This window comes from Ictalurus punctatus, chromosome 2, assembly GCF_001660625.3.
Source record: "Ictalurus punctatus breed USDA103 chromosome 2, Coco_2.0, whole genome shotgun sequence".
Lineage (NCBI taxonomy): Eukaryota > Metazoa > Chordata > Actinopteri > Siluriformes > Ictaluridae > Ictalurus > Ictalurus punctatus.
The window spans coordinates 25744388-25767240 of NC_030417.2; the positions used below are offsets into that span (position 1 = coordinate 25744388).

The 22853-nt window shown below is 37.0% G+C and overlaps 1 protein-coding gene across 1 annotated transcript; it reads right to left on the reverse strand.

The window, feature by feature from the left end:
- Positions 1-1177: 1177 nt before the first annotated feature.
- farsa (phenylalanyl-tRNA synthetase subunit alpha) lies at positions 1178-22031 on the reverse strand. The gene is made up of 13 exons (XM_017456179.3): positions 21829-22031; positions 21217-21354; positions 19465-19563; positions 19220-19338; positions 14602-14694; positions 12226-12354; positions 11966-12081; positions 8027-8111; positions 7697-7796; positions 6943-7111; positions 6715-6792; positions 3667-3781; positions 1178-1833 (listed from the first exon to the last, which is right to left on the reverse strand). Exons 1-13 carry the CDS (start codon positions 21973-21975, stop codon positions 1728-1730), a joined length of 1494 nt encoding a protein of 497 aa, XP_017311668.1. The 5' UTR covers positions 21976-22031; the 3' UTR covers positions 1178-1727.
- Positions 22032-22853: the final 822 nt, after the last annotated feature.

Below are 22853 nucleotides of genomic sequence, written 5' to 3' on the forward strand. Positions count from 1 at the left end.
TATAAATCTCACTAGCCAATGAGAGTAAATCGCTGTTAAGCCCTGCCCACACATGGGGTTTGTGGCAGAATGGCAAACGTAAACTTGCGGAGTTTAAATGAAACCTGGCAGCGGATTGATAAACCACGATTAGTGAAAAAGAAGCTTAGAAAACTTTAATAATGCTGTTTATTTGAAGACCATATTAACTTCTTGCGATCGAGTTCATAGTTTTCGATTTGGTTTTTGTTCTGTCAGTATATATTTTTGTTTATTTCTTGAAAAAGTTACGTTCATTACTTTTGGCACAAATTTAATTCCATAAGAGTAAAGGCCAAAATGTTCTTCCTCCAAGACACATGAAGGCAGCCAATCATATTTTTGAACTGCTGCTCATGCTTCAGATCACACTCAAAGGAAAGGGCTTTCTACCCTCTTCCACATACATAAGTTCTCAGATGCTGGCAACTGACACGTGTCACTGTGATTGACGAGAGAGTATGCTATCTCCAGAGAGTACAGATTTTGCTTCCTTGGCTCCTGGCCACTGATGGCTGTGCCATCACTCAAACTTGTGATCTCAAATCAACAGATCACCACTCATGAGCCTTCGAAATGGTTTTGTAATCATAAGAAAGCAGACACAAAAGAATGGTGGTTTAAACAAGTTTCTTTCAGAGGTAGATTTGCAGCTAAGTATTCACTTGCTAATGAACATAACGTCACGCACTGACAAGCCAACTGTCCACACAGAACAGGATTTTGTCAACCTGAAATATTAAGACACAAAGGCCAATAGAATGTAGTCACGTATTGAAAAAATGCTAGTGAGTAATGTATTTCAATAGCTAACCAACATTTTTGTTCCTTTTATCTCCGCTTTACCTGTTTTGTATGTCAGAGTCTATGAGAACTGTTTTTTGTCTTAAAACTGCAGATGGATGTAGATGTTTAAGTTAAAAGGTCACACATTAAGACATGTGACCGCTCGTATGCCTCAAGCAGACGTAAACACGCACATTAAGCTTAGTGTGACGTTAAGACATTGACTGACAGATTAAGAGGTGGATATTAAAGCTCTTTAATTACACAACTAACCTTTAAGTAGAATCTCTCTCTCTCTCTCTCTCTCACACACACACACACACACACACACACACACACACACACACACACACACACACACACAGAACCAAGATTCAATTTTTAAACATGTTTAATGTATTATTTATACAATATGAATGTTTCCCTTTAATCTGGTGTATTTGTATTGTGAGTTCTGAAGGTATGAACATTATTTTTGCAAGACATGGGCCAGAAGAAATGGTACTTCATTAAATATAAGCACTAAGTCAGTAATAAAAGACATACAGATCAACTTCTGACAGTCAGAACTAGTAGGGATGAGTCAGAAAGCTCATAGACAGTACTAAGTGCATGCAGATTTGATTGGAGTAGTGAATCTGTATGGGGATAAAATAAACATATTTTATAACTGGCATCTTCACCTAAAATATGTCATAATTCTTTTTTTTCCACTCCGTCAAAGGTGTCAGCCCAACTTAGTCTCTTAATCATTGAGATACTGACCATGGACCCCAGCAGAGTGTATGTCAGAGGGTCACCGGTGTGATTTACATAGGGCATTGTGGACTGATCCAGGATGCTTGAATTATCCATGAGATTTGTATATGAGAGGCTTTTAAAGAGACAGGCTTTTCTGTCATTTGATTGTTCCTGAGTGCAGTTTAAGAGTCCAGGCGACACACCGGGCTGTCGTACACCATCTGCAGGTTTACTTTATGCCCCACAAGCTCACGTATGTTGTTGATGCCGTACTTGATCATGGTGGGCCTGTGGAGAAAACAGAGCAGTATGTAAACTTAAGCACACAGTCAAAATCTGGGTAAGTAATCCCAGCCTGAAAAGTTTTAAAAGTAGGGCAAACAGATGTGTGTGTGGGGCTTTGCAAGGAAACACAGCTGGACCAGGCCAAGCTGCCCGACACAAGCAGAAGTAAATTCACACCTCGATACCTGGTCAGGGTTTGAAGGGTAACCTGAATAGAAGGTGGTCAAGGTTTAGGGTGTCCCCATAACACAACAGGGGACAAATAATAAATTTATTAGTTAGCTCACTGGGCAAGTAAACGCTTCACTGTGCTTGCCTTGTCCTACGTTATACTTGCCCACAGGCACAATTAACTAAGCGAAAGACTATCGCAACTAACGTAGTTTAACTCAAAAGTATGTGCATTAATACAAACTCTGAAAAATAAGCGAGTACTTGAATCCCTGGGAGGAGGCTTCTTTATGAAGGTATAGTTTCTCATCACATTCTGTCATCACATGTAAAAACATTACTGGAGTTTCTGAAGGGAGGCAGAGGCATTTAAAAATAAATAAATTAAATTAAAAAAAAGCTTGTACCTGTTCATTCTGATATTATATTCGTGTTCATATTATATTAGTGTTACCTCCTCAATATGATTTAACTGTTAAACTGAATTAACTCTACAAACAAATAGCTCAGACCCATATTCTGCTTTTCCCGGGTGCCCACCTCTGTAATAGTTATACACACTTCCAGACTCAAACTGATGTTTATCCAAGCTTATCCAAAACATAATTGAAGGCTCCAATCCAAAATTATGTATAACCTAGAGATGGCATGATACCACTTTATATTCCAATAATAACAACACCTTGAGTATTAACTAATACACATACCCATCAATTATTGTTTTCTTTCTTTAAACTACTACTAAGCTTTAAAATATTTTTTTAAATGAAGCACTTCACATTTATACTTCTTCACACTAAAATCACATTATGTTGTAAATATAATAAATATAATAAAGTATATAATAAAATTAATCCTAACAAAAGCAAAAAGAGTCAAGTCTCTTTGGTCCCATCATTAACGAAAACTAAAACCATTCTCGTTAACTGAAATGAAAATGTGAGCTTCCAAATAAATGAAAACTAAACTGTAACCTCCACCTGCAATACGAACCAAAAGTAAATAAAATTTCAGAGAATTCAGAGCATTTTAAATGTTTGGTGGACTGACGTAAAAGAGAGGTTAATAGAGTGGATCCATCAATGTTGCCGTATCATAAACGACCGAAAAACAGCGAAATCCAATTTTTGTAGCTTTTTAGAGATAATCTTGTCTTTTGAGCATTTATTCCACTTTTCTCAAATACACATTTACAAATATCAAGGCTTACCGTGATATAAAAAAAACTAAAACTAAATACAAACTATAAGTAATGATTTTCGAAAGATAAAAATGAAATAGAAACTATTTATAAACCATTCAAACTAACCGAAACGAAAACCAAAATACAAAAAAGGAAATTTTTTTTATAAAAACTAGCGATTAAAAAAACAACAACAAAAAAAAAAAAACTATGATAACCCTGGTTCACACCTTCTAATCTTTGGCATTTGCTAGAGGAGCCAGTATCTGGTATGTTTTCTCCAATATCTGATCCTCCTTGTTTTGCTGGTATCATTCGGAGACAGGTACTGGTACCTGTGCCATCTGTAGTTAAAACTTATTACGTGTGCATGTGTGTAATTTTAATTCACTGGAAGTGACTACGGGATGTTGATCAGGTATTCTCATTAACCAAGTCACTACAACAGTGACGGTAATCTGATTAGTGCGTGGGAGACTTACCGCTCCAAAGACAGTCCCCAGGCGATGACAGACACGTCCTCTGGTAAACCCATAGGCAGCAGCATCTCAGGTCTGAAGACCCCAGAGTTCCCAACCTCTACCCATTTCTTCAGCCCTGTGTGTGAGAGAGAGCATTAGTTTTCTGCAGGACCTATTGGGGTGGAGCTTGCACTGATTGCTGAGATAGAAGCTTCACAAAATGAACTTCCTCCCTATCATTAAAAAACCCATGTCTAACTACAAGCAATTACAAAAGCATGTTTTATATCCGCATTGCTGCCTAACGGTCAAATTGGGTCATTATTTTTACAAGATTGTCAAGGGAGTGCAATTTTTTAATATGCTGTTTAATGGCACACACGACAGCAATCAATGAAGGCTTTAAGCGTGAAATTGCTCGCATTTCTGCGCCTGATTTAAATGTTAACATTATTTTTGTGCAACAAAGCAAAAGCAATAAAAAGGTCAATCTCAACTCGTTCCAATATGCTGTGTTGTTTTTGCTACACACTCTGATATGAAATATCAGAACCATTTCACTTTGCTTCACTGGTCCCTGCAGTCTAAAGGAAACGCAACTCAAGCTCATTGAGGAATTGTACAAGATGTCCCAAAAGTTTCCAGACATAGGGGAAATTAACACTTTTTAGCAAAACGTCTTCAAAATTGTTTCTTAGCCTTTAAGAATGCTTTTGACAAAAGAAGAACATATTGAAATCCTTCTCATGGCCGGGTCGAGAAGCTGTCACAAGGTTGCGATGGACTTTAACAGGAAACATGGCAAGCACATCACACATGTGACTGGTGCCAAGCGTACTTATTTATTTATAATTTTACACCATATCAGCAGCAGCGGCTGTATTCATGGCAAAGTCAACAGTGTTTCAATTTAAATATTGTTTACAATATTTTAACAACTTTGTCTTACAATCAATCAATATACAAAAAACATACATGCGGCAATAAAAACAATGGTAGTAATAATTATATAGAATCTTTAAATTTAATATATGATGCAAATTCTAAAATGATTCCAGGAGAAGCCTTTTTTTTAATTTTTTTTTATAAAAAGTCCATTAATATATTTTCTGAGTATAAACATTGTCTAATATCATTTAAGAGTGGACATTCTATAAATAGGTTAGGACCACAAAAATAAATAAATAAATAAAAATTTAAAACCTGTAGGCTAAGGGGCTATGGGTAGAGAGAGGGTCTGAAATTGTACTTTTAAAACGCTTTCATTCATTGTTCAGAAAAATGGTGACAAAGGTAAACAAACCCACACAGTGCTGTGAAAAAGTATTTGATTTCTTCGGTTTTTGTGTACATCTCATACTAAATTGTTTCAGAAATTAAAACAAAATCTAAGACAAAACAAAGGCAACTCGAGTAAACACAAAATACAGTTTTTAAAATGATAATGTTATTCACTGAAGCAAAAAAGTTATCCAATACCAACTTGGCTTGTGTGATTTGCTAGTAGTTATTAATTCCCCAACTTTATGAAAAGAAATTCATACTCAAGTTCAGCTAGACTAGACACAACCAGGCCTGATTACTGCAATACATTACTGGAAGAAGGTGATTGAAATACACCAGTCTGGGAAGGGTTACAACACTATTTCAAAGTGTCTGGGACTCCAAAGAACCACAGTGAGCGCCATCATCTCCAAATTTAAAAACTCACAATAATGAACCTTCCCAGAAGTGGCCGACCTTCCAAAATTCCTCCAAGAGTACAGCAACGACTCATCCAACAAGTCACAAGCATCAAGGACATCAAAGGAACTACAGGCCTCTCCTGCATCAATAAAGGTCACTGTTCATGATTCCACTATCAGAAAGACACTGGACAAAAATGGCATCCATGGAAGAGTGGCGAGGTGAAAACCACTGCTAACCCAGAAGAACATTAAGGCTCATCTGAATTTTGCCAAAACACACCTTGAAGATCCTCAAACTTTTTGGGAGAATGTTCTGTGGAGTCCAAAGTGGAACTGTTTGGAAGACAGTGTTCCCGTTATATCTGGCGTAAACCAAACACAGAATTCCACAAAAAGAACATCATACCTACGGTTAAGCATGGTGGTGGGAGTGTGATGGTGTGGGGATTCTTTGCTGCTTCAGGGCCTGGGCAACTTGCAATAATTGAGGGAAACATGAAATCTCTACCAGAAAATGGTAAAGGAGAATATCTGTTCTTCAGTCAATAAGTTGAAACTCAAGCACAACTGGATTACTGCTTACTGCTACTTATGCAGTAAGGCAATAATCCAAAGCACAGGAGTAAATGAAGACTGATCTCCAGTTTTCAGACATGTTTGGTTGCATTTATTGCTGCTAAAGGTGGCACAATCAGATTTTAAGAGGGCAATTACTTTTTCACATTGGTGATAGGTGTTGGATAACTTTTTTTTGCTTCAATGAAAAAAATAGTTTTTTTTTTTAACTGTATTGTGTTTACTCAGCTTGCCTTTGTTTTTGTTGTATTTTGTTTGAAGATCAAAAACTATTTAGTATGAGATACACAAAAACAGAAGAAATATTTTTGCACAGCACTGCATAATGTGTTCATAAAAATCACAGAAATGAAACAAATATAAAAACACGAGCTCTAAGAAAATTAAATATTTATAAAAGTGACTTTTTGTGCAGAACATATATTATGTTTTTTTCCCCCCACATATTGTATTTATTTTCTTTATTTTTTATGATTCTTTAGACCAGACCCAGAACATTTTATTTCCTGCAGCACTTCAGCTCTGTCTTTTGTCTCAGTTTGCATCTTATACATCAGTTTAATATTTCGTATAAAATGTTGCCCACAACCCAAAATACAAGGCACATTTGGTTCACTTCCTGCAATTGGGTCGAATTGCATTCTCACTGTAATTGAAATGTGAGAGTATAAATGTGATACACTTGGAAACCGACTGAGATAACCTCTGCACCCTCAGATCAGTTGCTTTGGTCAGCACCAGTATTTTACAAACAGACTAAACACTGCATGTGTGAAAGCAGAGAAAAAGAGGCTTCCTATCTTACCTTCATGATAGCTGAACACCTCCATGCTGGGCTCAGTGTAAGGGTTGTAAGCTGGCTTGAAACGCAATTTAGTGATTCCTATTTTAAAAAGGGGGATAATAGCATGGGATTTTAAATAGTGTGCTTGAAAAAGCATGCAACTCCACAAATAATTTCTAGGAATTTCTCCTGATTTTTTAAAATGGTGGCCATTCAGCTTGTTGGAGAGCGATGGACAGTAGAACTAACCTAGTTTGGTGAAGAATTGATGCAGAACCCCCATCAAGTCACCCAGTGTCAGGCCATAATCAGCAACCACACCCTCGATCTGATGGAACTCTGCCAGGTGAGTGGCGTCCAGAGTCTCGTTGCGAAACACGCGGTCTATAGAGAAGTACTTCACTGGTGTGAACTTCTCCTGAATGACAGGGAGATACACAATATCTGAATGAGAGATGCAACATTGTATTGAAACTGATATATTTATGCGATTTTATACCAGAATAGATGATGGTATAAAATGTTTAATCCTTTAACACTACACACACACGGCAAATCACTCAACCTCATGTTCCAGTAGTTTTACAAACCCAATAATTTTTATTTATTTTCATATTTGAAAATACAAAGTTGCAAGCAGATACAATAATAAAAAGAAGACTGTGCTATGTAAGGAATTAAACATGATATAATATTGATCCTTTTCCAATAACAGCATGTGCTGAAGTATTTATCCTTTTTATACCACAGGAATAAGACATCATTATTTTAAACTGCTTATAGCTACATTTAATGTTGTGTAGCATCCATGAGAAAAGTTAGTACCTGTTACCACTTAATTTATAGTATTTACATGTCAGGTTGGAGAGTGTACTTATTTTTTCACATGACTGTAGTTCACACACCCTACTGTGCATCAACCTTTACATTAATCATGTGAGTGTTTTGATGACCCGATATAAATCTAAATGAGTGGTGTGTGTATGAAACTTTAAGGGTTTACCTGCTGTGCCAGTTTGTAGAGCATGCGTGCGCTGACAGCTGTCGTGTGTGTACGGAGGATGTTCTTCTGAGCTTCCTCAATCTTCCAGTCATACTTGTACCTGGCACAGGTAATATTAAGAGAACAATGAAGTGACATCAAAATCCACTGATAAATGTATACAATAAAATAGGAGGGAATTGAACATCATTCCAATGAATCTATCACAGATCACTGCGCAAACCAAAACCAGAACTGAATGCAATATGAACGCAATTTTAAACCGTTTCTGTTTTGTTTCTGTGTACAGGTCAGGCTAATGTGTTTATCTGTAAAGAACACATATCTCACCCCTGTGATCCATATCCTCCCTCAGAATGGACCTTTTTCACCCTCTCTAGGTAGTCTTGGGGAAATTTATGAGCTACTGCTGGATCTGAAAACACACAAAATGTTATTTATTAATAGTCATCATGACCTTTTTGATCGAGACGGTACGAGGCAGATCACCCACCGCGAAGATCATCGTCTCTGGACCTCTTCCCACATACAGACGTGGAGCAGAAAAGTTCAGTAGACTTCTAGCATTAAATGATTGGTTAGTCTCTTGGTGTAATGAGCAGAATCTGGTGTTTGTCAATAACTGGAATCTGTTCTGGGAGCGTCCTAGGTTGTTTCGTCCTGATGGCCTGCACCCCAGCAGCCTTGGAGCGGAACTGCTTTCAGACAACATTTCCAAGGCGCTACACTCCAAGTGACTGCCTACCGTAAGTACATCTTCCAATAATAACAACATTCAGTATAATCAATGTTCAACTAAAAATCCGGCAAAGGTAATACATACTATAGAGACTGTGTCTGTTCCCTGAGCTATACAAATATATAGAAAATCTCGGAAAAAGTCTATCTTCGTAACCTAATTAACATAAAATTAAATCATATTGAATGCACAGCCAGCACTTTTGATCTGAGGCTAGGACTATTAAACATTAGATCTCTTGCGTCTAAGGCTCTTATTGTTAACGACATCATTACTGATCAGGAATGTAATTTAATGTGTTTAACAGAAACTTGGATCAAACCAAACGAGTACATAGCATTAAATGAAGCCAGTCCTCCTGGATACAGTTATGTACATCAGCCTCGTTCAACTGGTAGAGGAGGAGGTGTTGGACTCATCCATAGTAAAAATCTAGTCGTCACACAAAAACCTAAGCATAAATGTAATTCTTTTGAAATTCTTTATACCAGTATAAGTTATGTAGCCACAAAAAATCAGTCAATTCCTCTAATTATTATTTACAGACCCCCAGGGCCATATACTGAATTTCTTAGTGAATTTGCAGACTTTGTCTCAAACCTGGTTGTGTCTGTAGATAAAGCATTAACCGTCGGAGACTTTAATATTCATTTTGATAACCTGGAAGACCCTCTAAGAATAGCGGTTGTGTCCATCTTAGATTCAGTAGGGATTAATCAGAACGTAATCGGGCCTACTCATAATGGTGGTCACACTCTTGACCTCATACTAACATACGGACTAAGTATAGAAAATATTATCATTTTTCCGCAGTCTGAAGTTGTCTCAGACCATTATCTTATCTCGTTCATAATACGTATTGATCATAATATTTCCACCTCGTCTCGCTACCGTGTAAAACGTACCTACACATCAGCTACTGCACCGAGCTTCATAAATAACCTCGCAGAAACATCAATTAGATTTGGATCACCGTCAGATCACACAGAACTCGATCAGGCGACTGAAAGCTTGGAGTCAACACTCCGCTACACGCTAGATAGAGTGGCTCCACTCAAAAGGAAAATAATTAGAGAAAAAAAATTAGCACCCTGGTATAACGATCAAACGCGAACCTGAAAACAGACAACTCGACAATTAGAACGTAAATGGCGTCAAACCAAACTGGTGATATTTCAAACAGCATGGAAGGAGAGCCTACTGAAATATAGGAAATCTCGTGGCGATGCTAGAAAAATCTATTTCTCCACCTTAATAGGAGACAACAAAAACAATTCTAGATTCCTTTTCAACACAGTAGCAAAATTAACTAGGAATAAAACCACTACAGAGAGAAACACTCAATCATTACATAGCAGTGAAGATTTCATGAAATTTTTCAATGATAAGGTTGAAAATATTAGACATGAAATACAGGCCATTAAATTAAAACTGGACAGTACTGTAACAAACCCATTACATGACAATGTAGCAATATCAGATCAATGTTTAGAGTGTTTTGCTCCGCTTAGAGAGACCGAACTAGCTACATTAATCTCTTCAGCCAATTCATCAACTTGCATACTAGATCCCGTACCTACATGTTTGTTTAAACAGATTGGTCCAGGAGTAATTGAACCACTTCTAAATATAATCAATTCTTCCCTAAACACTGGCTATGTACCTAAATCACTTAAATTAGCAGTTATTAAACCCTTGATTAAAAAACCTGATCTTGACCCGTCTCAATTGTCCAACTATAGACCAATATCAAATCTCCCCTTCATCTTTAAGATTTTAGAAAAGGTTGTAGCAAAGCAGTTATGCTCGTACTTAGATAGGAATAACATTCATGAAATGTATCAGTCAGGATTTAGACCTCATCATAGCACAGAGACAGCGTTAGTTAAAGCAGTAAATGACCTTCTACTGACTTACGATCAGGGTTGTGTCTCGCTGCTTGTGTTACTCGACCTTAGTGCAGCTTTTGATACTATAGATCACACTATTCTACTTGATAGATTAGAAAATGTTGGTATTAAGGGAACAGTCCTCTCCTGGCTCAGGTCTTATCTGACCGATCGTTATCAGTTCGTAGATGTAAATGGTGAATTCTCCATGCGTACTGAGGTTACTTTTGGAGTTCCACAGGGTTCTGTTTTAGGCCCACTGCTCTTTACTTTATATATGCTACCCCTAGGTCAAATTATTCGTAAACATGGAATTAGTTTCCACTGTTATGCTGATGATACACAGTTGTATGTTTCAGCGAAGCCAGAGGACAGACAGAAGCTTAATAAAGTTGAGGATTGTGTAAAGGACATTAGACATTGGATGTTAATTAACTTCCTTACTTCCTCTACTTAATTCTGATAAAACAGAAATACTTTTATTAGGCCCACGTGTAGCTAGAAGTATTTTTTCTGATCACATGGTTACTCTGGATGGTCTTTCTGTTTCATCATGTGCAGCAGTTAAAGACCTTGGAGTGATTATTGACTCCAGCCTATCATTTGATGCTCATGTAGATAATATTACTAGGATAGCCTTCTTTCATCTCAGAAATATTTCTAAAATAAGAAACATATTGTCACTACATGATGCGGAAATACTAGTTCATGCATTCGTCACCTCTAGATTGGATTATTGTAATGCCATACTGTCTGGATGTTCCAGTAGGAATATAAATAAGCTCCAATTAGTCCAGAATGCAGCTGCTAGAGTCCTAACTAGAACTAGAAGATACGACCATATCACACCGATATTATCAATACTGCATTGGCTCCCAGTAAAATCTCGCATTAATTAAATATTTTTATTAACCTATAAAGTACTAAATGGTCTCGCGCCACAATATCTAAGCGACCTTTTGGTTTTATATGATCCGCCACGCCTACTTAGATCAAAAGATGCAGGCTATCTGACGGTACCTCGAATAGTGAAGGCTACAGCAGGGGGAAGAGCTTTCTCTTATAGAGCCCCACAGTTATGGAACAGTCTTCCTATTAGTGTTCGGGACTCAGACACAGTCTCAGTGTTTAAGTCTAAGCTTAAAACATTTGTTTACTCAAGCCTACCCTGACTAGATTCTGTTCTACTTTCTCCCTCTCTCCTTTCGCCGAGCCCCACACGAATTTATGGAGATACTAGAGATCCAGATCCTTTCTGCCTCTGGATGGAGCTCAAATCTTCTTTAATTCCAGACTGCTGGGACTACGGCTGCTCTTAACGCCATACAGACTTCATATAAATCCATAATGAACTTTTTCACAATATCTGTTGTTACCCAGATGAGGATGGGTTCCCTTCTGAGTCGGGTTCCTCTCAAGGTTTCTTCCTCTTAAAACATCTTAGGGAGTTTTTCCTTGCCACCGTCGCCACTCAGTGGCTTGCTCAGTTGGGATAAATTCGCACCTTTAATATCTGTATACCATGTTGATATTTCTGTAAAGCTGCTTTGAAACAATGTCTATTGTAAAAAGCGCTATACAAATAAAATTGAATTGAATTGAATTGACCTACACTGAAAGAAGTCTGAATAGGAATCGTACCAGACAGGAAGAAAGTGTCATGCTGATCTCTGGCTGGGTGCTGCTGGGGCTGGAACAGAGAATCAAAGTTCCAGAAAGAGCTCTCAATAAAGTTATTGGTGGGCATCTCCGTGAACCTACAGACAGCGAACAACAGCATGAAAAATACTTGCATTAAAAAAATACTAATAATTTTTTTAGATGAAAAGAGAGACAGTATATCAGGAATTAACAATATCAGAAATTGTAAATGTTAGGATTAAATCTTGGGTGGAACTGACCCCATCTCCAGGAAGATCTGTCTGAACTGTGTCCGCACCTTCATCAGAGGGTGCAAATGGCCACAGTCTGGAGCAACACCCATTGCCTCAAAGTTATAGGGCTTGAATTTCTTCTCCTTCCAACTTCCACTAAAACAAGAAAGAAATGTATTTTAATAACAGACCTGAATGACTGTTTATACCCATAACCTCAGATCAGGTGTAAGTGACAACTGGAACCAAAAACTGCCAAAGCTCCTTTTTTTTTCCCCCCTTTCTTTTGACACATTAATAAGTCAGTCCAACCATCATGTGCTGAGATAGGCTGACCTGGACATGCTAATGGTTAGCGAAGCACAGTGGCATTCTCGGAGGGATTATTTTGCATGCAAGTATCTTAAACATGAAAGCAAAGAGTTGTCCAGATCATACAGACAATGGGAAACAAGAAAAGGGGAAAAACCAAGAACATACACAACGAGAATTTACAAGAACAATAAACAACTAAAATCTCAACACTTTTATGAGAGAATGCTGGTCCTTTATGCCACGTTCATAACAAAATCAAATATGACAAAGGGGCAGAAGGAGTAATGAAACGAGAAGATTTGAAACACACTTTAAAAAATAAAACGTCCCCTCCGAAAGTATTGGAACAGCACGGCCAATGCCATTATTTTTGCCATACACTGAAGACATTTGGGTTTGACATAAAAAAATGAAGATGAGATGATAGATCACAATTTCAGCTTTCATTTCCTCATATTTTACATTTTATAAAAATTTGTTGTCAAACACACATCATTGTGTTCTTTATGATTAGATCTCTTGGCCTTCATCAAGTTTAAGGAGACAGCAACATATATGGCTCTCTTATTTGTGTAATCTTCTATTACCCATGAGCAGCAGTTATGATTTTCGCTCTTCTCGATATGGTACCCAGGATTTGTTTAGAACTAGGAAAAAAGGCTTTTTCTTATTTTGCACCCTCATCATGGATTAATCTTCAGAACACATTACAGCTTAATCGCTTTGTTACAATAGGTGAGTTTAAAGCACTGATTTAAAAAAAAAAAAAAAAAGAAAAGAAAAAAAAAGAGAATTGAAGAGTGCAATTGCTATTCATAGCTGGATTTTGTGTAATGCATTATAATTTTTTCTCTGTATTTTTATGTTTGTCTTTGTGGTTTTGACGTAAATTTAAAGCTCCCTGGTCTCCCTTGGTTAAATACAGGTTAAATAAATGAAAATAAATAAATATTTGCATGTAGATGTGTTAAAAAACTTAGAACATGGCACCTTTGGGGGCAGACCACACAATGTTTAGATGAGCAAAAAGTATAACAAATGCAGTCTTGACAGGTGAAACCCAGGGTTCAAACCAAGAGCAGACATTCAGAGCTATTAAATGTTTAAACAATCAATTTAACAGGACAGACAACTAGAAAAACCCGTCAGCCACATGTCCCAATATATGCTCACTTGAAAAATGGATGGGTCCAAAACAAATGGTGTCATGTTAAGTTGTTTAACACATCTAGATGTAAATATGAGGAAAGGAAAGCTGAAAATCTGATCCATCAGCTCATATTCATCTTTTGATCTCAAATCTAAATGTCTTCAGTGTAAGAATTGGCCTTGCTGTTCAAATACTTTCAGAGGGGACAGTATACATAGTTAGTTAGACGTGAATTATTAGTGATGGATTAATAACCTAGGCGTGCTATGGTATGCACAAGTTCTCTTTTTTATGTTTTTAAAACATTTTTTTCACCATTTAATTAAAGTCTACCATAATCCATAACACAAAAATACAGTTAATATCTTACTGCTAATGCTTTGATTCCAACTAGCACTGGACGTTATAACGAAAAAATATAAATATCATGACATTTTTTCAGAGTATGAATATCATGATGTAAAATGTTTTGTTGATGTAAAGATATTGCACTTAATCTTTTTTTTTTTTTACAGATTGTCAAAAAAAACTATTTTCTATACTATATAAGACTATAACTTTTATTTATATAATTTTTACACAAAAATGTTTGTTTAAAAAATACATGTATTATAAATTTGTTTATTCCTGTTAAACTAATTTTCTTAGCATTTCTAACAGTTTTTCATAAATGCATCACTAACATATTACTAGCCATTTGTGAGCAAACCTATATACACCATGATGCATACTGAGCATCATAGAAATTATAACTCCAACTCTCTAAAATTATCTAGAACAGCTTAGTTCTGGATCTGAAATGATTTTAAACATGTGGGAAAATCTAGGCTACATATATATTGCATAATGATTTTGATATCATTTTAAAATTGTAATCAGTAGAAAGAATGCAAGTGTAATAAACATTGGAAACAGGAACCTGATGGCGAGCAACTCACCTAGCAATCATTTCTGGTGTGAGTTCAGTCTCCTGTTTGGTGATGGTGGTGCTGAAGTTGCTGCCTTTGGTGATCCAGTAGGATTTAACTGTCCTGAAAAGACCCAAAAACAAGCATACAAATCAGGCCAATACAGATTGAGGTTTCTAATTTGAGGTTTAATTAATTACTGTGTTTAGAGCATTCATTCTCGACACAGACGTTCATTCTGGTCAGGGGCAAGACCATGTTCAGGATATCTTCGATATTATCAATTCACATGGCACTAGCAAGTTCATGAACTAGCAAGTTCATTCTGATATACAGTGCCTACTGACCAGGTACACAAAAGAGCAAGGGGAACATTTGCTTCAGTGGAAAATGTCTAAATCAAAAAATGTCCTAAATCTCTTAATCCAATTACAGCACATGAAAGCATGTACACAAAGCTCAGTCTTCATTACTATGAGAGGACTTTAGCTAAAAGACCTAACAAGACACAGTGAGCAGTAATGCCATAGACAAACTGGATCAAAAGAGCAATCTGTACTCTGTGGTCTATCCATTTGTGATATTAAATTCACTAGAGCCAGGCAAAGCCGTTCAGCTGGACCAAAGCCAGTTAGGACATGGACACACACAATGGCCTTTCCTTCCCTAATAGAACAGAATCATTTTTACTGTACCCTTACATGTTGTCCCTCTAAATCAGAGACTCTCAACCTTTTGTAACTAAAGCCCCCCCCCCCCCCCCCCAAACCTCTCCTATCATGTGGCATCCTACCCCCCAAATATAGGCAGAGACCAGGTATAATGATTATCTATTCTATATAATATCTATCTATACACACCTAATCTATAATCTGTTTTTGATAGATAAGATTTTTTTTTTTTTTTGCTTTTGAACTTTTTCTTAATTACTTTTCATAACTTTTGATTGATGATTTTTAAAAATGATTTTTATAAAACTATATAACGGACAGGTATGGAACATGAATGAACAAAAATCAAATCAAATGATCAAAAACACTATAACTACTTTGAACAAGAGAACTAGGTTGTAATAATGTGGACTATTTTGCATGTAAAACATACGTTCTAAAAACATTCACATGCGAATGATGTAAATTGGGAAGAAGGGCGTGTCTCTTTAGCCATGACATGGATAAATCTCCGGCTCTCAGCCACTCACTGAACAGAGCAGATGCAGAGAGAGTTGAGAGTGCAGCGCTTGCAGGACAGTACTGGCGAAATTTGGAAAGTTGCTAAGGTATGTCCAAAAAGTCGCTAGAGTTGTCGCTAGGAGCTTTTTGAAAAAAAGCTGACTTGAATCCAATTAAACAAGATTTAAAGACATGTTTAGAAAACTGGGCCAAAATCACACCTGACTACTGCAACTGAAGCATCTTGAAGCTGTCATTACAAACAAAGGCTCATTGGGAAAATATTTACTGAAAAAAATGTTGATGCGTTCAATACTTATTTCCCCCACTGTAGGTTGTGATAAACATGTAACAAAGTAAGAAATGAAATGTTGTACAATCAGAAGAAATAAAGCACTGTAACTATGGTAAATACATATATAACAAATATAGTGTATTCATTCCACTTTATCAATGAGCTTGTGCATCAAGGAAGTAGATTATTCATTGTCATAGGTATCTATTATTTATGGCAATATTTGCAATAGTACGGACCATTTAAGGATCTTGATGACACAAGTTAGTGAAAACTGCTTAGTAATAATACTGCTTCTTCAAAACATATATTACTTACTTCAATACCGCTACATATGCCACTGGTAGTTCTAATTTTGAAGCTTAATACAAGGTTTGGATTCTGGGAAGTTTTCCCAGAGGTACATCTAATTGAAGACGTTGGCTGCGTCGGAAATCATGTACTGTGACAGTACCTACTGAATTCGATTCGGTAACCACTGCTCTGTCATTGACACAGTACGTACTGATCAGTATATGTGTGTAGTATGAATAAAAAAGAGACATACTACATCCGCCATGTTGGTATTGTCATGTGACCTACAACTTAAAAGCAGCCAATGTGCTGCATTCTGCCATTTTTGATTCCGACAGCTCTTCTGTGCCAGTCCCACTGCCTTATGGGATAGTGCAGTGTGCACTGCTTCTGTACTGCAGAATCTCGGCGGAAGCAGAAAATCATCCGGGTATTTCTCACCTACTATTTTAGAAACACTGAATTCTGGCATACTACTACTTTTGCATACTGCTTTTCACCTACTGTGTAGTAGGATAGTAGGAATAATCGGATGCAGCCATCAACTACTGTTTCAGCTGGCTTGCTGCTTCAGATGATTAGCGCCATCTGCTGGCTGAAAACCATATAAATAATAAAACGAAAGATCACGCTTCCAATATTGCCATAATCAATTCCTGTATAAAACATTGGCTGCAATGGGGTTCCACCCAATATTTGTGGATTGGGTAAAGGTTATATACACAAACCCCCAAGCCACGAGTAAGGGTGAATGGATGTTGCTCTGACTTTTTCTACCTTGTGAGGGGGGTCCGCCAGGGCGTTTGCCTCAGCCCTTTGCTGTTTGCCAACAATATTGAACCCTTAGCAGCACTAATAAGACAAAATGAGACTCTCAAGGGTATAAAACATGAAAGTCAAACAGAACACAAGATTTCACTCTACCCGGACGACATACTGACATATATTAGTGATTCAGCCTCCTCTACCTCTTCGCTAATGAGAAACCTAAAGGATTACGGAGAACTCTCAGGATACGAAATCAACCAATCGAAATCTGAAGCAATGATGCTGTGGGGCACCGGCCAGCACAACTAACAGGAAGATTTAAGTTCCGTTGGTCTAATCAAGGTTTTAAATACCTAGGAATCTTCATAACCCCGGATACGTCACAGCTATTTAAGGCTAACTACGGGAAATAACTGGGTGAAATAAAAACTGACTAGAAAAGATGGGAATTACTCCCTTTATCTCTAATGGGACGAGTGGAAACAGTACGAATGAACGTTTTGCCAAGGCTGCTCTTTCTGTTCCAATCCCTGCCTGTAGAGGTTCCCATTACTACATTTAAAATAATTAATAAATGTCTATCCAAATTTATGTGGCAAAATAGAAAACCTAGAATAAAATTTAAAAGAATGTTATGTTCCAAAGAAAATGGAGGCCTAGACTTGCCCAACATGAAAAACTACTACTGGGCAGCCCAGGTTAGATCAATGGTCTCCTGGATTTCTCAAGATAAAGATGCCATTTGGGTCGGGGTGGAACAGAGTGAATGCTCTACTGTCGCTTTAGACACAGTCCCATTTATGCACCAAGATATTTGAAGAGTTAAAAAAAAAAAAAAAAAAAAAAAAAAAAAAAAGCAATCAATGGGTTAAAACCACTTTAAAGATATGGGCAAGTGTGAGAAAGAAGCCAAGACTCCCCACATTCATTTCTAGAACAATGAAAATACACAATACTGACATTCTCCCATCCAAATTAGATGCAGGGTTCAAAAAATGGGAAGAAAATGGTTTAATTATATAGATAATAAATATAATATAAATATAATTTGCCAGCCCATGATTTTTTTTAGATACCTGCAGCTAAGGCATTACTTACAGACACACAAAGAATGGAATAAACTATGTACTTCGCCATCCAATATAGGATTTTTTTTATGTTAATAATCAAAAGAACCATTAAAAAGAAGATCATATCACAAATATATAAGATCTTACAAGAAGAACTAAAGGATGACAGTTTGGACATTAAGGAAAAATGGGAACTGGAGATGAATACCATCATTCCAGATAAAAAAATGGGCACTATCTTGCAGAGAGGGACACAAAATAAACAGTCCTCAAAATTTGGAGACAGATCAGATCAATGGATGAGGAGGATCAATCAGAGGATGTGGAGAACAATAATGACATTCTTGTTGAGTCTTGCTCTTAATAGCTAAGATGATGATTACGGTCTCCTGGCTGAAGCCGCAGTCCCACACGAGATCACAGTGGAGGGAAAGGATGAAGGATGTTTATTACATGGAATATTTAACTGTAAAATTACAACTAAAAACGGAAATAATTTCAATTAAATGGTCCCCGATCATCTCTTATTTTCTCATGTGATTTGTTGTAGGAGTCGGAGTAGATCTTCTTTGTTATCTAAATCTGAATGCCATCTTGATGTTTTTCATGCATTACTATTATTTATTCATAATTACTATGCCTCTATTTTTGTATTGTTTGATTTATTTATTTATTGGTGGTTGTAACCCCTTACTTACCATTTTGTCCCATGAGGGGGAAACATGTGTGGACACAGAGAGGATATTGGAAACAATGGACTGCCCTGTAGGACATGTAGACCTGTGCTATATCGCTGAACTACTAATTGTATTGTACGACTGCACTTGATAAAATGGAAAGAAAAAAAATAAGTTAAAAATAAAACAATATTGCCATAATTTACAATCAAATCTAAAAATGCAAACTTTTACTGGAATGGACTGATCTGACCTTGCTTTACATATTTTAATTTTCGTCAAAAGGTATCCAGGGACATATATTCATTTAAACATTACACAAGTGTCTCTTGAGACAGATGTTCTAAAAGCTATCGTATCAGCTGCACTTACACCTCTGTGAGCAGTTTCCGTTTTTTCAGTTCGTTCTTCTCTTTCTCCTCCAGTTGCGATGACTGGCCCTTCTTCACTAGCTGCAGTTTCTCTCTGACCGTGTCGTCAATGCTCTCCACCTGTAACATGCACAAAGCAAAAATACAACATGGCCTAGAATATCCTCCCATGATCTTCTCACCCAGAATTGGACGTAATTGCTGTCAGGTAAAGAGATGTTTGTATTAGTGCTAAAACAAACCCACCATTCTGAACACTCTGGGGCCGCCCTTGTGACCTTTATCCACACGGATCCATTTGTTGGACATGGCCTTGCTGAAGCCCACTTTCCCACTGGCCAGTTTCTGTGGAAAAGGGAATACACTTGAGTAATGGAACATACAAGCAATAAACCACAATGGGGTGCTGTGATGTGGCCCAATGGATTATTTTCCTATTACAGCACATCGTAAAGTGTTTTATTCCTCCTATACCACAGGACAATTATTACAATTTGTCATTTATTAATGCATGAAACGTCACGCTTTTCGCCGTTTATAGTTACATTTGATGTGAAACCAGGAGAAGTTAGTGCATGTCTTCACTGTTATAGCAGCTATAAACAATCAGTCCCTCACCCGGCTCTCATTTTCTCTCCCAAAATAATGCAGCTAACGAAAACCCAAAAAACCTACGACGTTCTCAGTCTGGAAGACATTCCTGCATTGGAGAACTTACTAATAGCTACAAAGCACCCAGGACTCCTTCCCTAAATGTCTCCTTGCAAAATGTTTTATGCCATTTTCTTTGTTAAATATATAATTTTTTTTGTTATTAAGATTTTCACTATATATTAAATGTGCATGATCCAAGTCCCTGTGAATGAGTTTTTACTACAGATACAATAACATATTAGACTGAGTGCATTAATATAAACCTGTGATTTGAATTAAAGTGGACATTAATGTCAGAACTGCTCTTATATCAGCTCTCTTATCATTGACAAATTTTGTTGTGTTATTTGAGGTGTTTTTTTTTTTTAAATTCATTTTGGAGGTTTCTATATATAATTGTAATTTGGAATGCTACTTTTTGGTTCAGTTTGGAAGTATATTGTACATATTTTTAATTACTTTCATATGTATTAAAAGTTAATATATTTAAATATTCATACATAAATAATGAATTTAAAAAAGTACAGTGCATTTTCATGGTACAGTCAGTACTATTTATTTTTGCAATAAAGTACAGGAATATTTAACTTTGACTGTTATGTTTCACTATTGTTTGACCTCTAATTTGTACCAGCAGTGTGGTATAAGTATACAGTATTTATTCCACTTTATGTTTTGACATGACGTGATTTACACCACTTATTTACATATTGTGAAGTTTATTTTTGAATTCAACATACACAGTATGGTCAAAAGTATGTGGGCACCTGACCGTCACACCCATATGTGGGGTTCTTCCCCAATCTGTCGAAAAGCTGGAAGCACACAGTTGTATACAATGTTTTTGTATGCTGTAGCATTACAATTTCCCTTCACTGGAACCAAGAAGACCAAACCCATTCCAGAATGACAATGCCCCTGTGCACAAAGCGAGCTTCATAAAGACATGGTTTGCTACGGTTGGTGTGGAAGAACTATGCCCCAGACCTCTTAATCCAAAATTAGTGCCTTTGCTAATGGGCAAATCCCTACAGCTACATCCAAAATCTAGTGGAAAGCCTTTCCAGAAGAGTGGAGGTTATTAAAACAGAAAAGGAGGACTAAATCTGGAATGGGATGCTTAAGAAGCACATATGGGTGTGATAGCCAGGTGTCCACAAACATTTTTTGAAATATATAATGTACATCACAGTGTCTGTGTTGTGCAATGTTTTTTCTTTTATATAGTGCATGGTCATTGTATTTAGCGACTATATGCTCAATAAAGTATGTAAGTGTGCATGTATTTATACATATATCTATCTAGGAGTGGTGGTTCATTCAGTCTATGCCTACTTTGCTCACCATGAGCTGGCTCTGAGGCATTCCCTCTTCGGGTATGGCGTTAAACACCTGGGCTTCATGGCTTCCCTGCTCGGCTATCTCGCGTCCCTCTCCGGTCAGCTCCCAGTGCTTGGAGGAGCGCTGCTCTGCATCAATCACCTGTAGATACATTCACACAAAACATAAACAGGCCTGTGCAGGATGACAGCAGTAACACATTTCACACTACAGCACACTTCCTGGCATATTAGATGAACATCAAATGAAGTAATAAATCAAGCTGGAGAAGGAAAACACAACAATGCCTGAAGGACAGTTTAAAAATCTGACCAGAACACAAACTCATCATTGACTGTGCAGCTCCATATTGGATAACATCACAACAGATACAGTGCATTTACACTACACCAAACCATTCACTGTTGGTTGTGTTAGATACGGTGTTATTATACACGTGTAAGTTTACAGTTATGGATACTGTTTATGTTTTCCTGGAAGTGAGTGCAATTCTTTAAAGAAAACGCGATTTACTAATCGAGACATTTGCGCAGCTATTGCATCAGTCCAAGCAGAGTGAATGAGAGCATGCTATGTTAGCTTAGCTTCCACCTGAGAGCTGCTTTAAAAACTCACCTCTCCGAGAGCCTGGAGACTCTTTACGGCCCCAACAACGACCTGGTGGTCGACTGAGAGACTGCCCGCCACATCCTGGCTGTCAATACCACCGTCAACCTTTTCCACTAGCCGCAAGAGCGATTCTAATAAACCGGTGTCCGCCATGCTTAAAGCCTCTACTGCTTGTCTAGAGACGGAGAAACCGGATATGACGTCAACAGCGCGCACTTCTCAAAACGCGTCTTCGTTTCCTTCTCTGTGTTTTTAAAAAGTTATTTATTTCAAAAGAAGTCTCTGACATTTTGAATTCCTCATATATGGTCGTGTGGCAATAGATAAGCTATGTTTCCTTCTTCTAACTCCAGTTTTGGTACTTCTGATTATAAAAATTAAATTTAGTAAAGTTTACTGTTTTGACTTGTTCGAATTGTACACAAGCATACATACACAAGTACACACTTTATTAAGAACAACTGCACCATGTTCACAAGAAAAAGTGTGATCTCTGTGAGTTTAACCGTGGCTTAGTTGTTAATACTAGATGGGCCGGTTTGAGTATATCATAAACACCTGGGCCCAGTTGTTTAGAAGTAATCTGATCGGATTTCGGCCATCGGATTCGATCTAATGTTGAAAATGGGTTGCTCAAAAGAAAAAAGGATTCCGAAATCAGATTAGATCATGTAATCTAAAAAATTTGGATCAAATCTTCAGTATGTGTCGTTCAAAACCTTTTAGTAGGATTGGGATTCCTGATATATGTATGTATATATATATATTCAGGGAGGATTCAGGGAGGATTTCAGGAACCAAATGTAATAACACTTTAAAACTGCTCAAATAATACAACATTTGTATGATGTAGTATATACATTTATATTTTGCACTTAATTTGTGTAACCCTTACAGTGATAATGTAGATAAAGTATACATTACGCTACCAATTAAGGCTTTCAGTACAGTAAAGTGAAAAAGAAAAAAGATTTTGTCCCTATAAATAATCCCCAAAACAGCTGTCAATATCCAACAAAAATAATATATTT

Excerpts from the sequence above, each read along its gene's own strand:
- farsa (XM_017456179.3), bottom strand. The coding sequence starts at position 21,975 with ATGGCGGACACCGGTTTATTAGAATCGCTCTTGCGGCTAGTGGAAAAG. Across the intron at positions 12,355-14,601 it reads ACACCAGAAATGATTGCTAG|TGGAAGTTGGAAGGAGAAGA; the intron begins GTGAGTTGCTCG and ends TTCTTGTTTTAG. Across the intron at positions 1,834-3,666 it reads TGGGGACTGTCTTTGGAGCG|GCCCACCATGATCAAGTACG; the intron begins GTAAGTCTCCCA and ends TTTTCTCCACAG.